This window comes from Raphanus sativus, chromosome 9, assembly GCF_000801105.2.
Source record: "Raphanus sativus cultivar WK10039 chromosome 9, ASM80110v3, whole genome shotgun sequence".
Classification (NCBI taxonomy): domain Eukaryota; kingdom Viridiplantae; phylum Streptophyta; class Magnoliopsida; order Brassicales; family Brassicaceae; genus Raphanus; species Raphanus sativus.
In genome coordinates this window covers 7,330,221-7,347,255 of record NC_079519.1, presented here as the reverse complement: position 1 = coordinate 7,347,255, position 17,035 = coordinate 7,330,221, and the positions used below count along the sequence as shown (strand labels likewise).

At 30.5% G+C, this 17,035-nt stretch overlaps 1 protein-coding gene and 1 long non-coding RNA gene across 2 annotated transcripts; one reads left to right on the top strand and one right to left on the bottom strand.

Moving 5' to 3' along the window:
• Nucleotides 1-333: 333 nt before the first annotated feature.
• Nucleotides 334-3,042, top strand: LOC108826083 (uncharacterized). The gene is made up of 2 exons (XR_001945349.2): nt 334-2,617; nt 2,687-3,042. It is a non-coding gene; the product is annotated as an uncharacterized LOC108826083 (long non-coding RNA).
• A 3,470-nt stretch (nt 3,043-6,512) lies between these two features.
• On the bottom strand, nt 6,513-8,702 carry LOC108824254 (GATA transcription factor 21). The gene is made up of 3 exons (XM_018597637.2): nt 8,274-8,702; nt 7,532-8,014; nt 6,513-7,310 (listed from the first exon to the last, which is right to left on the bottom strand). The coding sequence occupies exons 1-3, from the start codon at nt 8,529-8,531 to the stop codon at nt 6,876-6,878; spliced, it is 1,176 nt and encodes a 391-aa protein (XP_018453139.2). The 5' UTR covers nt 8,532-8,702; the 3' UTR covers nt 6,513-6,875.
• Between the last annotated feature and the right edge of the window lie 8,333 nt (nt 8,703-17,035).

Here is a 17,035-nt window from a genome sequence, read left to right as displayed (position 1 = left end):
TGCAAATAAGATGTATTTCCATTTTATGTGAATCAAATAGAATAGAAACGGTTAAATGTACTTTACGTAGACATGATTATACTATTATTGGCTTCTCGTCTCGCAGGAGTGAATGCTACAGTCTATCCACCTTGCTGACCATCTTGCCTATCCAATTCACAAGGTACATGACCTTCACTTGAGTCTGCCGCCACTTGGGGTCCTTCTTAACCTTAACATCATCTGCTTTAACTCCACCATTCCATGTGTTGTGCTTAAATAGATAATCATCACCAATTAGTGCAACCATGTTTTCGACAGTATCATCTTGCTTGTCTTTCAACCCACTCTATAACACTACAAGAAAACAAGTCTATTGCAAGGGAAATTTGCAAGAGAAAAATTTCCTCGCAAATTTGAGATATATTTGCAACGAAATTGCAAGAAAAGTTATCATCCTCGCAAATCTCTTGCAAATTTGCAAGGAAAACATTTCTCTCGCAATTCCCTCGCAAATTTGCAAGAAATTTGCGAGGAAAATGTCTCCCTCGCAAATTTGCAAGAGATTTGCAAGGGTAGTTACAGCGTCCTCGCAAATCCCTTGCAAATTTGCAAGATTAAAATTCTCTCGCAAATTTGCAAGGGATTTGCAAGAACTTTATATGTCTATCTTGTTTTCTTATAATTCTTGAAACTTGAACTTGATATTACTAAGTACTAAATATCAAAACTTTATAATTTATACAATAAACACACATCAACTAAATTTCCAAAAAAAATAAAACAAAATTTCACGTTAATTATTTTTTCCAAACAAAAAATACACAATTCATAGTAGTTCACCAAAAATATACCAAACCCCAAATGAAACCCTAATATTATTGATTTATGAATTTGCAAGTAAGTTGCAAGGAATTTGCAAAAGATCCCTCGCAAATCCCTTGCTAATTTGCGAGAGAATCTAATTTCCCTTACAAATTTGCAAGGGTTTTGCGATAGACTCGTTGCAATTTCCTTGCAAATCTATGTTTCCAAATTCGAGTTTGCCTTTTTAAATCCTTAAACCCTAAACGAGTTTTAAACCTAAACTCCAAACAAAAAATTTGAACTTCAATATTCTAATATTAAATATTAAATTTAACTTGACATGTTAAATATAAACTCAAAAATTATTTCCTTTTCAAAAATTAATCTCAAATCTCAATACCCTATACTCTAACCTCTATTTTAAATTCAAAACTTTAAATCTAAACTCTAAATAACAACTTTTCAAACGTAAATATAATTATTAAAATAAATTCAGATTTGTTTTCAAATTTTAGCTTAAAATCTTATATCAATACCCTAAACCTTTAACCCTTAAACTCTATATATATCATACTCCAAATTAACCAATACCATAAACTCTAACTAAAATCTTAAAACTGATATTTTCAATTATCTAGCTTCAAATCTTGTAGTGTTAGTGTATAGAAAACATAATAAAATCCTAAAACAAATTAACTATAAATTTGCAAGGAAATTGCAATGATTCTCTCGCAAATCTATTGCAAATTTGCAAGGGAATAATTTCCATCGCAATTTGCAAGGAACTTGCGAGGGTTCCGTTGCAATTCCCTTGCAAATCCATGTTTCCAAACTCTAGTTTGTCTTTTTAAATCCCTAAACCCTAAACGAGTTTTTAAACTCTAAACTCCAAACAAAAAATTTAAACTTTAATATTCTAACATTAAATCTTAAATTAACCTAACATATTAAATATAAAACCAAAAATTATTTTTTTTTTCAAAAACTAATCTCAAATTTCAATACCCTATACTTAACCTCTATTCTAAATTCATAACATTAAATCTAAACTCTAAATAAAAACTTTTCAAACGTAAATATAATTCTTAAAATAAATTCAAATTTATTTTCAAATTTAGCTTAAAATCTTATATCAATACCTAAACCTTTAAACCTAAACCCTATATATATCATACTCCAATTTCACCAATATCATAAACTCTAACTAAAATCTTAAAACATATAATTTTTATTATTTAATTTCAAATTTTGAATTGTTTATAAAGTAAAATTTAAAAAGTAAATATAAAGAAACATATTAATGTATAGTAAACATAACAAAACCCTAAAACAATTTAACTATAAATTTGCAAGGAAATTGCAATGGTTTCCTCGCAAATCAATTGCAAATTTGCAAGGGATTAAGCTCCATCACAATTTGCGAGGGATTTGCGAGGGATCCGTTGCAATTCCCTTGCAAATCTATTTTCCCCAAAATAAAAAAAAAAGAAAAGAGGAGAAGAGTTTCCAGAACTAGGGTTCGTATATAATTACATAAACCTAATGCTCTTCATTTGTTTGAGCCGTCAAGAAAAAAAACCAATTTTTTTTTAATCTTTTCTCTCCTCTTGCTGGACCTCTCTCTCTCGCTCTCCCGTGTTTGCTCTCTCATGCTTACCTCCATGGCTCCTCTCCGACCACACCGCCATATCTCTACTCCTCGCCGGCTCTCCTCTCTTCTCACACCGCCGGATCTCCTTTTTCTTTCTCACGCCGGCTCACCTCTCTCTGTCTTTCACACCAATGAACGTTATTCCACAAAGCTCTTGCTCAGCGTCCCACCACCACCACGGTTCGAACTCTATCTCTCTCTCTCTCTCTCTCTCTCTTTCTCTCTCAGTTTTGAACTGTTTTTTTTCAGGAATGTAGAAGCAAGGCAAGACAAGGCACACCACGGTTAGATTTGATTTCTTTCATTTGGTAAAGGAAGTTGAAGGATGGAGAAGAAGCTTGATGGTTGAGGAGACCAGGGAAGCCGTGGTCGCAGGGTGGTGGTGCGGCTGGTGGTGAGGCGAAGGAGGCCAGAAGCGGAGGAGTCATTGAGGCGGCTCTTTCATTTTAGGGTTTGAGATTCTTTAATCCGGTTTAATCAACTAAACTGGTTTAATTAACTAAACCAGATTGTTGTAAATTAACTTTTGTTTTAAGATTTTTATTCATGTATTTACATTTATCTAAATGTATCAGTTTAATATATATTATATAATTTATTTGTAATTTTATTTTTGTATTTTTTTAATATTTTTAAAAAAATTTGCGAGGGAACATTTCAAATGCAGAGCTCTTGCAAATTTGCAAGAGAATTAAATTCCTCGCAAATTTTGCGAGAGAAGATATTTCCGTTGCAAATTTGCAACGGAAATACGTTCGTTGCAAATTTGCAAGGAAAATTTGTTCGTCGCAGATTTGCGAGTGTTTTGCAAGCGATTTAAATTTGCGACTAAGGATTTGCGAGAGAATCAGTTCGCTTGCAAATATCTTGCAATCGACGATTTGCAACGGAATTGCAATGCAGTTTTCCCTTGCAACAGACAAGTTTTCTTGTAGTGTAAAAACTCTCTCCAAGATCGTCACGAAATGGAACAGAGGAATGAAACAACACGTTATTAGTATCTAGAACTAAGATTTTTCATCCTAAATAACACAGGTTCATATAGTATAGAATTTATCTATATGGAACGGAACAAATGTTGATTTTGGAAAAAAAACAAAACAGAGGAATGGAATGGCGAACTTCGTCCCTACAAAACAGATACGGCAACGAGGCCATAGATTTACCAAAAGATTACCTTAGTTTTGACTATATCGCAAATGAGAAATAAGACAGCATTAGATGAAGAGAATTGAAGGTAAAATTAAAAAACATACCGTAATTAAGAAATCTGAGATGAATCAACGATAGAAATTGGAATAGATACAGATTCACACTATTCTCCGCTGTCACTGTAACGCCGTCGTCTGGCTGACAATTTCAGAAGAGTAGTAAAGCGCTTACTTGCAACCAGTGAGGAAGAAGAAAAATTGATTAATCTAACAGAGGTGATGATGGACCACGTCTTTCTTTTAGAATCATTAGTTATTAGTTTAGATTATAATTGTTTTGTAGGTTTTACCGGTAGGATGAAAGGGTAGAATGGCAATATTATACAAAAGACACATTGTGTATCGTTGTATTAGGTAAATTAGCTATCTCATGAATTATGTTTTTTTCCTTGGCTATACAGTCCAATTTCCCTTTACTTTGTTTCTGAACCTTGTTTTTTCTCCGATCTCGGTTGTCTATTTTGACTCAATGATAATTTAATGTTAAAAAAAACTTAAGTCTTTTATTCGATGGCTAAATGATAAAATAATAATAAAAACTATATTTGATTTCACAGCTTACATATTTGGCATACACCGATAGTAGTCTACCCATTCATGATCAGTCTTGCAAAATACCATACAAGTGAGTCAGTGACCCTATAGACAATAATGTAGCAGGAAAAAAGTAAACGAGAGAGAGAAAAAATAACTACTTTTTTCAATTAGGTCAACCCCATATATGTTTTCAAGAAGCAAGGAAATAAATTAGTAAAGATGATTTCATGAGAAGTAGAAGAAAAAATATGTGGGATTGCAAATTTCTGAATATCTCTTTTAACTTAATACTAGTTTTTTGACCCGTGCGTCCGTACGGATATTGTTTTTAGTTGTTATATCAATATTTATTATTATTATTATTATTTCACATGTTTTTATGTTCTATATGTGTTGCCTTGTAGATATAGTTTTGTATTTTGACAAACAAAGTAATATATTTAGGGCTAGAAAAAAAATCCAAACACGAAGAAGTGAACCAAGTTTGATCCAAAAATTAGTACCGAATTCAGATCGAAATTAATTAAATATCCGAACAGATTAAAAAATTTGGTAGCTAAAAAACCAGAATCGAACCTGTTCCGAACTGAAATATTTTAGATATCCGGATATATCCGAATCAGATTTATATATTTGAATATGATAGCTTTTTTATATTTAATATCCAAAATATTGAAATGTATAAAATATTTTAAAGTTTGGTTCAGTATATATATATATATATATATATATATATATATATAACATATTTAAAGAGGATAAAAATATTTTATGATTGTAGATAAATAAAAAAACATATATATTAACTACAAAATGGTCTTTACCTGTTTGTTGGAAAAAGTCTTAACCTGTATAATTTAAAAAAAATCGAAAGTCCAATTGGCAAGCTAACTACTTTAAAGTTTAAACAAATAGCCAATGAAAAATGAAACACATTTTATTAGTTTGAGATACATATATATTTATTGGGTAAGTAAATCCTAGTGGGTTTGTAATTCATTCTTGTAACATAACGTGATAGCCTAATAACAATTAGTGGAAGTGTAGATTAAATGGCAGTGGCGTTCTTTAGTAATTAATTATTTAGAAAAAAATAGGGTTAATTATAAAATATATTTCAGTTTTAATATTTTATTAGATTTTGACCCACGCTTTTAAATCACGGATTTATTTTCCTTTATTTTTTTTTTAAATTGATAAATATTTAATAAATGTCATATTTTCATATATTTGTTTTTTATAAAAATTTAATATTTTTATCTTTCTTTATCGTATTTCATTTTAAATGAATATAGGCCTGATCACAATATCCGGACCCGAAGAACCAACCCAAAACCGACCCAAAAATCAGGGTCCCGAACCCGATCAGACCCGGGATAAATATCCGAATGAATTCTAAATTGCTATATCCGAAGAACCGATCCGAACCCGATCTGAACCTAGAACCAAATGAGTACCCGAAAATACCCGAAATGTGAATATATATCTAAAAATATATGTTATAGTTATATTTATAATTATTTTAATATTTTAAATTAATATCATAAGTTAACTATAGTAGTCATTTTTAATACTTTTGAATATTTTTGGATAAAATATGATAGTTAGGATAAAAGTTTACCCCAAAAAATTGTATAGAATGGATTTTTTGGTTACTTTTGATTACTTTTGAGTAATTTGGATACAAAAATTTGAACCGAATCGGATACTTTAGTTATTCTGAGTATAAATAACTGAACTCGTTTTAGATATTTTGGTTATTTGGTTATTTTTCAGGTTCTTATGCATGAGAACCGAACCCACCCGGACCCGGAAAGATCCGACTCGAACCCCATCTGAAAAAATAAAAATTGAATCTCACTTGTTAATCGGCCCAAATGACTCAAAAAAAATGATGTAGGCAATGGGCTGGATTTAAAAAATGACTCAATATAGATGTGTTATTAATATTACTTGATTGTCCTTAATGAAATATGCAATGTTATTAAAGAAATGAGTATTTTTAGTAAAAAAGTCAATAGAATCCTGATTTAATAGTATAGGTATTTGTCCTCGCCATTAAATGCAAGACAAACGCATTATCTCCACACATGATATCCTGTCCTGCACACACATTCATATGCTCTCAATCTCATATCAACCATCTTTTCCCTCATCCATTAAGAAATCTTGTGTTCGGAATATTTTGACAAATGATTAAATCCAAGTAATATCCGACTCTAAGGTTGTTTAAGAAAATTGAATGGTTTAGTAGTTATCACAATTCAAAAACGGCCATCTAATTGATCATATAATTGCTGTAACATGTAAAAAGATAATTAAAAAGATAAGAGAAATACTCTTCGTGATTATATTATTTCTCAAATCACGTAACACAAAAAAATATAAAGATGTAAATGAGCAAGAACACTCGCACATTATCGAGTGATTAATGCTCCATCTGGGAAAAACACAACTTAAACCCTAAACCAAAATCTCCCAAAACATCTATAGATATATTAATTATTATATTGAACTCTCGCACACTCTTATTATATAATGTTTTGACTTCTCATATTAGACCAACTGCAGAAACTACATTAATCACTCCAAGATTTAACAATCAATCATGATTTTGCTTACTATGGTATATATATAATTATGAAGTAAACCTCTTTTCCGTAACCAGAAGATATCGTGTAATGATATGATCAGCCATGAACCATTCCATGCGACAGAGCCATGAGCAAAATAGCAGCTTCCTTCTCATCTTGTGGGAACACTTGTTGATAAGCTGCGTTTTTGCTCAACATTATCGTCAAGTCATCGAAGCACAGCTTGTTCGACGACATTGAAGAATCAGAAGAGGTTGTTGATTTGCTTATTTCTGAATCTCCCGCAACCGTGGTAGTGTCCTCATGTTCTTGTTCTTTGATCTTGGACTTTTTTGTTTTGGCCATTACCGGAGGAGAGATATTGAATTTATCTCCTCCATTTGATCGCTTTTTCTTGCTTTGCAACTTTTTTTTCGCAGGTGACTGTTTCGGCTGCAGCGCCACCACCTCTTGGTCGCCTGCAGCGACGGCTGCAGCCATTGCGGCCCTCCTCGCTTTTCTTTGTCTTATGCCACATGCGTTACAAAGAGACTGTAATAAAAGAAGTGAAAGTTAGTATGCGTCAAAATTATTCACATAATATTGGACTCGTATGTCTACCATTAAGGATAAGAGAGTCATTACGACTAAAAGATGCGTTAGACTTGAATAAATCAAATATATATGCGTTATAGACACATAATTATGTGTATTAAAAATTGACTTAAGATCTATGTAACAAGAGATCATTTCAAGAAAATCAATTAATTTACCTTGGGACCTCGAGGCCCACTTCGCCAAAGAGGAGTCTTGGTAGTGTTACAATCGGAACAAACCCTTATCACGCCATTGGTATTACCATAACCATTATCCTTGATTGTACTGTAGCGATTTTCCGTGGTGACGGCCGTGGTCGTCGTGGTCGTGACTTTCTTGAGATCTTCATCGTGATCTTTTTCGAAACTAGTCTTCTCATTTAAAGGGTAGTTATCTTCTTTATGATTACGATTATGGTTGTTATTAGCCTGATCAGTGGGCTGTTTATTGTTGGTGATTGTTTTCTTAATCAACCGCATCTTTGGGGACATCATCCACTTGTCGGAGTCTGAATTGGGTTTTGTCGGGTTTTGATGAAGAAAATCGGTTTGGTCGTCATGATTATCTTTTTTCCTTATCGTTAGTTTCAGTCTTGTCTCCTTCTTTGGCACCATATGATCGTATGAAGATGATGATGATCCACCGTTAAACATGTTGGCCTGATATATAGCAACAATCGAGGTTTAATTAACAAAGAAAAATAATGATTTATATGGTTTCTTCAGATTCCCCCTGAAAATTTAAATTTCTTTTATGTACTTTTTCATTACAAATTCAAAAAATAATATTTTTTGTATGAACTTTACATGATCATACATATTTTCAACAACAAAATGAAAAAGTAAAGATCACTATCATTTGTACACCCAGTTAAGGTTGATTTATTATTATAAATCCTGTGTGTATATGTGTGTGTACCTTGAGGGGTTGAGAAAGATGGAGCTGCTCGTATTGATAAGTGTTGTTGTAGGCAACATGTTGATCTTCTTGAGAGTTGATCAAGAAAGGGAGGTAAGATGAAAGAGAAGAAACGGACGACGAAGAAGATGAAGAATTAGAAGGAACTTGATAATTATGAAGAAGAGACGAAGATGATCCAAGAGGATAGAAAAAGGGCTCTTCATGATGGTTTTGATCTTCGTTTAGATCAATAGAGTAATGAAAATTCGAACCCATTGAAGAGAAAGAGAGATGAAAATACAGATCAGAGAGGGAACTTAGATGATAGGTTGATCTTAGATGAGAGATTGAAAGAGATCATAGACGGCAGAAAGAGTCCAAGCTATACTATGATCCCTTTTAAAGGCCATAAGATGCGCCACGAGCCGAACACACATGGTTTCTATAATAAATATATACAAGTTTAAGTTTATGTGATTCTAGAGTTATCTCCATGTATACATCAACTTGTACAGTGAATTTTCGAAGACATGGATATAAAACTAAAAAAATTACTGTTTTTGATTTCTACTTACCAGTACGATCGTAAACCCCACAACAAATGTTAGTTGGGGTTATATTTTATATATGTTGCAAAGTATATGTAATAAACTATTACAAGAAAATATTCAATTATAAAACTGAAAAATAATTATAAGAAAAATATATTTTACTTTTATAGAATTTTATTTCGATTATATGCGGACAACAGTATGTAAACTAGTCGATCCAATGTTTTCGTATATATGTCCAATCCAAAACTGTTAGTGTACACACCTTATAAAAACTAAAATTTTGAGCCGGTTTATAGTGTGATATCATAGTAAAATGTCGATAATTCTGAGGTTCACGTGAGTCCATGGCGCCCATACGAAACCAAACACATGAGACAAACTGTTTGTATGTGGAATGGTACTGGCCGACCCCATCCAGAACGAACCCTATCTGTAATTTATTTACCCCACTAGAGAGACAGAATTTTTTTTAAAGTTATATATAATATTTAAGGAGGGTGTGAGCCACATAGATCCTGATAATAATTGAAACAAATGATATCCTTTTACTTAGTCTTTTCAAATCTAGGGTTTTCTTAGATATCAGGGTTCTATTACAGGAAAAAAAAAAGTCAAAACGATTTCTCATGTACTTTTCATGGCCGTTAAACTAAAAACATATTATATCAAAGAGAGCACAAAATGTTAGATAATTTTATCTTGGTAAAAATTTATATAAAATAACTGTATCAAGTACTAGCATCAGTTAAATGAGTTTAGATAAATTTGGTAAAAATACAATTCAGAAAATCTGCTCAACATTTTCTTATTTAACCTAAATAACCAACTAACGGTTCATATATTTGACTATTGACAAATGACAATATACAGTTAAAGGTCAATTAGCAATTACAAAGATGGCAGAGACAAAACTAGTATTTTCCTATTGATACGACAGAGCGAATTATTTTGTCTAATCCTTCAAGAGAATCAGTGATTATCCCCATAGTAGTGGTACAAGTTAGTCCCTAAGATTGATGATTTTGCTGCAAATCCCATCAATCCGAGCATAACTTACTAAATACCAATAAATGTTACAATGCTTGCTTTGTTTATCTACTATAAAATAATAATCAAAGTTGGCTCAGTGAACAAAACAAATTCAAGATCTCTTGAAACCCTAGTATACTGAATGTAGCGCTCGTGATCCTTTCAGCTGCATGTGATTCATCAATAATAATTATCCGTCCCAAAGGAGAGAGAAATATGATTTGAGAGATGGGAAGCTAGCAGAGGCAGAGAAGAGATAGGTTTAGAATGGTAAAGGAAGAAAAGATCCCCACCTTAGTATTGCCAAAATTATTCAGTTCCTTCTCATCAGATTTTACAGATCATTGAGGACCCCCACACACAAAGAGACAAATTCATATCTATTTCAAAATTTAAAATCAGCCATCAGTTTATGAATATGTATATGAACTACCTAGGCTAAATGATCAAAGAGAAAGCAGTGATCTGCTACTTAGTTTTCTTTATGAAATGTGAATATGATATATTCAGTCACTCCCTTTAGCAATACATTCAATAGATCTGAAGTCATATGCAGTGTATCTAGTAATTAGATGTTCTATCGAAAAGATATGTTCAATATATACTCGAATAACAAGTTCAAGTGGAATTTATATAAGGAAAAATGATTTATGCTTTAACCGTTTACGAACATTACCATTGTCTACTTTCAAATTTTAAAGATCTGATAAAAGTCTGAATTAGTCAAATGATATAAAAGATTGGATCATCTACTGGTTATAAACAAAAAGACTTTAAGATAATGGGTAAAGAAGATCGACGCTTTATTTTAAACAAGAAGTTGGTTAGTGATCAAATCAAATATATGTTTACATTCGCTTTTACCTCGCTTACAACAACCCCAAACAAAACAAATATATATTAACGTGCTTTCAAGAGAAAAATAATTAAAATCATATGGGTCTGAAGTCTGAACATAAATCTGATATATCTTTTAGCGAAAAATATCATAAATAGATATCATCTCTATTATTAAAAGAGAAGTACATTTAGAAAATGTCCCTGAGTTTTCAATGTTAATTACACTTCCACGCCACTGAATCTATTAATTAACATTCCTAAAAAAATCTTGATTATTAAATGCATATTTTCTCACTCTCAAACAACATATTCACAAAGAAGAAAGTTATTTATTTTATTTTTAATGACTTAATCAATGATAGAGATAAATCACTTATACCAATATATGATTATTAATTTTTTTCTTTAGCCAAAATAAATTCAATATCTAAACATAATATATTTGCTGACAATAAGTTCTAACCTATAATCACTCTCAAATATTTAATATACCTGTAAAACACAAAATCTTATCCTATAATTATGCTAAATTCTAAAATTTGGTGAATAATAAATTATCTTTACATTTTCCATATCTAAGTAATAAATAAATTGTTGTTTTAAAATGTTATATTAACAATAATGTAATACATATAATTTACGAATATATATATATATATATATATATATATTATCAGTAGTAAAAGAAAAAAATTAGTGAAAACAAATATTTATACGATCACGGGTCAAGTTATAGAAATAAACAACAACAGCAAAAAATTATATTTTTATTCATTTATATTTTTTAAAGAATGTTAAGATTTTAGAATTGGAAAAAATTATGACCAACCTCTATATTATTTTAATTAGAAAATTTAAAATTTATATCAAAATATTTTGTTAAATATTTAATCTTAATTTTTATTATAACTATAAATATTAATTTCCAATCTAAATTTATGTCTAAATATTACAAATATATCATTTTGTATAAATAAAAAAACTAAAAACATAAAATAATACCCGCCCGGTCGGGCGGGTCAAGATCTAGTTCACATTAGTATGGGTAAAAAAAGTATTTAAGAAAATGGAATAAAATGGAATAAAATGTAAGAAAATTTTGAAATCTCACGTTTAAAATCAGATACAATTTTAAATAATATAAATTACATAGATTAATGTATTCATTTCAATTAGGTTTGAGTTAAAACATAAAATTTCATATGATGTCGTTGTATAAACACACAGTGATCCAAAATTTGATCCGATCTAAGACTGTTCTAATTATAGTCTGATCCATATCGCTTGATTTGAATTCATCATGTTGATCCAACTATCTTATAAGATTTTGTCCAAACAAGTGTTAGAATAGTTATCATCTCTAATTCAAGTACTATCAATAAATAATATATATGAAGTAATATACGACATAAAATATTATATTAAATATAGCTAATAACTTATTATCAGCTGATTTTTTAATTGAACTTTTACAGTTATATTTTCCGCGTTGGAGAGTTTTCCGCATACCACCATTCGCTTGCCAAAAGAAAATCGTTTTGTTTTCTTTGCGTAGATTACTATTGGATTGTAATAAACGGTGTTGACAAAAAAAAATTATACTTTTCAGTTTTGTGATAGCTTCTCGGCCAATTTTTCATTTCTTGCCAAATTGGGTCAGACCATTAACCAAAATATATGGTAGAAAGGTTCAAAAGCAGAAGCACAAATTATTCTTTTGAAAATCAGCTTATTATTACGTCTACAAAAGTAAGAAATTTACCATTTCCTAGTAAAAAATGTAGGTTGGTTCCTAATCAATGACCATTTAATGGTCACACCATTTTTCTTATAAAATTTTAATCTCACAAAATTTTAAGTTTTTTCCAGTAAATATGCTTGATGTAAAAACGTTTTCTTTTCTATTTAAACATTCTTTATAAAGTCCTATTTTTACTTTAAAATTTGATATAAAGCCAAAAATATAAAAGAAAATACGTTAGTTCTGAAAATTAAATTAATTTTCTAAAGCTTTAATTTACTACTTTAAATATCGTTAAAAATAAATCAAAACCAAAAAAAATAAAGAACAATTAAAATATATACAGCCTAAATTCTAATAAATAAAAACTAAAACTACAACCCAAACTAATCTTTTTTGTGCAACCAACACCAACTATTCAAACCCTAAAGTTGTTGTTTAACACTCACAAAAACACACACTTATTCATAAAATATATTTAAATAAATAAAAATTACTATATATAAATAAGTAGTTATAGTTATTTTGGTTAAAAATAAGTAGTTATAATTTAAAAGTACAAATTTATTAAGTTCAAGAAAACCCCACACATATAACGGATAGTATCAAAGGGTTTCATTAAATTTAAACCAAACAGACCGAAGGTAACTCTCTCTCTCTCTCCTCTGTAATATTATATAGTTTGACTAGTTCTTTTCTCTTTTGCATTGGGTTCTTGAAAAGCGAGTTAATCAGAGCCGTTGGATGACGGACTGATATACGGAGATCGATGCGAGAGGAAATAGAGCCACAGAGCAAAGACAGTATTTAGAACATGATTATTGCAAAAGTACTTAATACACATATATGTATATGTATATATTATATATGCGTATATAATTGTTTGTTAATGACTTTACGGAAACCGAAATCAAAAGTTTCTTAATTAAGGAACTTTCGGTTTCGGTTTCCGTAAAGTCCTTAGCAAATAATTATATACGCATATATAATATATACATATACATATATATACATATATGTGTATTAGGGACTTTTGCTAAGAATATATGCAATAATCATGCTCTTAGACCAAAACAGGTATCTAGTTGAGGTTGGAGAACCTGTAGCACTAAAATAGTGTCAAAATAACTCTATTTTAATATAGTTTCAGATCTTCAATTTTTTAAAAAAATATTCGACCATAACACCAAATCTAATACTAAAAAATTATTATAAGATTATATGTATTTATATTTTTGTTTATTATTTATTTAATTGTATGTTTTATCAATAAAATAAGTGAATAGTATTTTTATAGGATAAATAATATTTTAGTATAGTAAATAATATCGTCAGATTTAGTATAAAATTATAGTGTTACACTAAAAAAATATAATTTCTACTGTTGAATTGTAGAAAATAGTGTCAAAATTACACTAGATTAGAGTTTCAGTGTTGGGTTAGAAATGGCCTTAAACGATTTTGTTCATATACTAAAAAGGACATCCTGCGATAAATCAATTAGCGGAAGGCACTGAACATATTATGTATTTTTTTATAACTGACATATTATGTATTCTAGTGTATATATATGTAATCTATTTTGATTCATCCCACATCATTTTATTTAAAACCGTATCCACTTCAGAACTAACGATCTGGTGTTGAATTATCCGTTAAGATTCAGATATTAAATCAGATCCATTCCATAATTAAAAATGTAATTAAATATAAACTTAATATAAGATTTTGTTTGCCTTACCTAGACCCCAATTCCAACGTAATTTCAATTTAAGGAAATCTCTAAACCGTAATCTACATCTTAATTCTTCTCATATTTTATAAAACTAGATATTTTAAAAATATATCTTGAAATAAAAAAAGAAGACGTTAGATATCAAACGGGACCACGGTAATTTACAAGGGGAAAATTTCACAATTTACAAGCTAGATAATTTTATAAATATTTACAATTTAAGATTACAAACACAAGGACTGAAATACAAAGAGGGGACGGCCGCCATACATATAAGGTTAACAGACAATGATGAATTGCCGAATAAGTTTTGTTCCTTCCTTGGTAAGTTAAAGTTTATTTGAAAATATCCACATGAAGTGACCAAGAAGATCACACACATGAAAAATTGTAAATAACGAGATTTGGGCTGTATTTTTTATCTGAACTATAAGCAAATGGGCAATTTGGAGCATACGAATCTAACTCTTCTAGCATATTTTCTTTTGTCTCTTTCCCCAAATTAATAAACATGGTCGTATATTTAGAAAGTGATCACCCGCTACTCGTGATCAACCCGATCGGCTAGCTCGAAATTAAAACCTAAGTAACTATTAACTAGATAGCATATCTAACTAATAACCATGCTTGTTTTTTTGCTTATTTTGAAGTAAACTATCAGAAACAAACTTTTACATATGGTTTCATAAAATAAAATTTTACTGTATTTTAAAAATCGTTTGAAAATGAAGAATATATATGATGTCAAATCAAATGATTTGATTATAAACTCGAAGGAGAACTCTTGAAATATCAAATTCGTGTGCTCTTTTTTGTAACACAAACTTTCATTCTTTTTTTTTGTTTGTCAGCAACAACAGACTCATATAAGCAAGGCTTACTTTTAGTCAAAACTTTCATTCATACTAGATTTAAACTCCATTGTTCAAAGAAGCGAATACAAAAGATTCATCCAGCAAGGCTTACTTTTAGCCAAAACATTTGCCTCCTTGTTGTTGATATGCTAAATCCAAGAGAAAGAAATAGAATCAAAAGCAAAGGAAAAGCTGATAATATCAGTCACCACGCCATGAACTTCAGGGTTTGGAGACCCTGAGTTGATAGTTTTAATGAGTTGGAGAGAGTTAGATTTGCAATACACTCGAGGGACACCCTTATCGATGCATGCTGAAAGCGCTTCCCTTATTGCCAATGCCTCTACCACCAGTGCTGAGATAACAAAATTACTACCAAAATCCGTGTGTTAAGTTTTCAAAATTGTTACCCAAATCAAATACTTTTTCATCAGTATCACAAGCGTTATATTTGAAAGGTATTTCAAAGTTAACGAATAAGTGCTGTTTGCTTTATAAAGTCTTACTAATCTTCTTGGAATCCTTCTTAACCTAAAACGTCTGGTATTTCAGGTTTTTGTTCTTAACAATACTCATATCAGTTTACAAAAAAAAAAAATACTCATATCAAAGTTCTATAGTTGTCACAGGGTTTATCCTAACCGGATAAGCTGAGTTAATATTTAGGGTCGGTTTCACTGGTGCACGTCAAATAAACCCTATTTAATTGCACCCACAAAACCTTATTTGGGGAAAATAGTCTATTTATAGAGATTATCACAATAAATCTATAATTACATATCTAACAAAAGTAGAGATCCAAGAAAAATAAACGATAGAGAGATGGGCTACGTATGCGGCATATGGATCACAATCTCCAAGGAAGTAAACACTTTTGGAAGCAATAAGACAGAGATACGTATGTATGGTATATGTGTATAATAAATTATGTCAATTTGAAGTGTCAGACAAATGGAGTTATGTCCAACATTTTGGTACTTTTCATGACTTGTCTTTTTTGTTTCTTCCCAATAAAATTTCCCCAAAGGGACCATTGAGCCTCTCTCTCTGATCTTCATCACCGTATCCTCTGGCTCGTGACAGATTGATTTGTGTGATGTGAAACTCTCTCTTTCTCTCTTGATCGAATGATTCGTTTATTATCACATATTGATTATTAGTACGTACTTCATTCAATTCCCATCATATCATATGCCTCTTGCTTAGAGAAAAATATCGACATATGTTATGATAAATAGTGACAGTAATTACTGAACCAGTAAAATGTTAGAGGTGTAAAGTAAGCATATGATGTGGAGACGACCGGAGAATGTAATAATTATTGGTAACAAACAAAAATAATTATTTGAAAACAGTTGTTAAAATGCTAACGGACAAGACTTAGGTTCACCCTTATGATGAACCTAAGAATTCACCTCTATTATTAAGACCAATCAAGTTGTTCCCAAATAATTCCCAAATTTGATTACAGCTATCAGCAGATTCAAAAGCTCACATCTGTCTCTGTGTGCATTGTATTGATTTCACTACACGTTCCTTAATTTTCAAATGCTTTGAGAACAATTTCAAGAAAGACATTGTTTAGGCAGTGAATGCAAAGCCCTACAGATATCAATAGAACATTACATTAAAAATTTCAAACATCTCAGAGCAGATTAGAAAAAGTCTCTCTCCAAGAAGAACCAAAACCTATACAAATCCAAACCCAAACTCTATATCCTAAATTCTAAATCCAAACTCTATACCTTAAACTCAAATCCAAACCATATACCCTAAACCCAAACCATATATCCTAAACCCTAAATTCTAAACTTAAACCTTATATCATACAAATCTTAAACTTTAAATCCAAACTGTAAACTCTAAACCAGAAGATAGTTGGATTCAAAGATGAAATTGCTTTGACGAATCAAGCACATGCTGTGGAACAAATTCAAACAAATTCTCAAAACCTAAAAGATGATCACGTCTATTCTTTTCTTCAGCTAGAAGACGCCACTTTTTTTTTAAGCTACTTTTCCTTTTTT

What these genes read in the sequence shown, in the direction of transcription:
- LOC108824254 (XM_018597637.2), bottom strand. Translation starts at nt 8,531, where the DNA reads ATGGGTTCGAATTTTCATTACTCTATTGATCTAAACGAAGATCAAAAC. An exon ending in ATCTTTCTCAACCCCTCAAG is followed by an intron (nt 8,015 to 8,273) that starts GTACACACACAT and finishes GCTATATATCAG; the next exon opens with GCCAACATGTTTAACGGTGG. An exon ending in GTGGGCCTCGAGGTCCCAAG is followed by an intron (nt 7,311 to 7,531) that starts GTAAATTAATTG and finishes CTTTTATTACAG; the next exon opens with TCTCTTTGTAACGCATGTGG.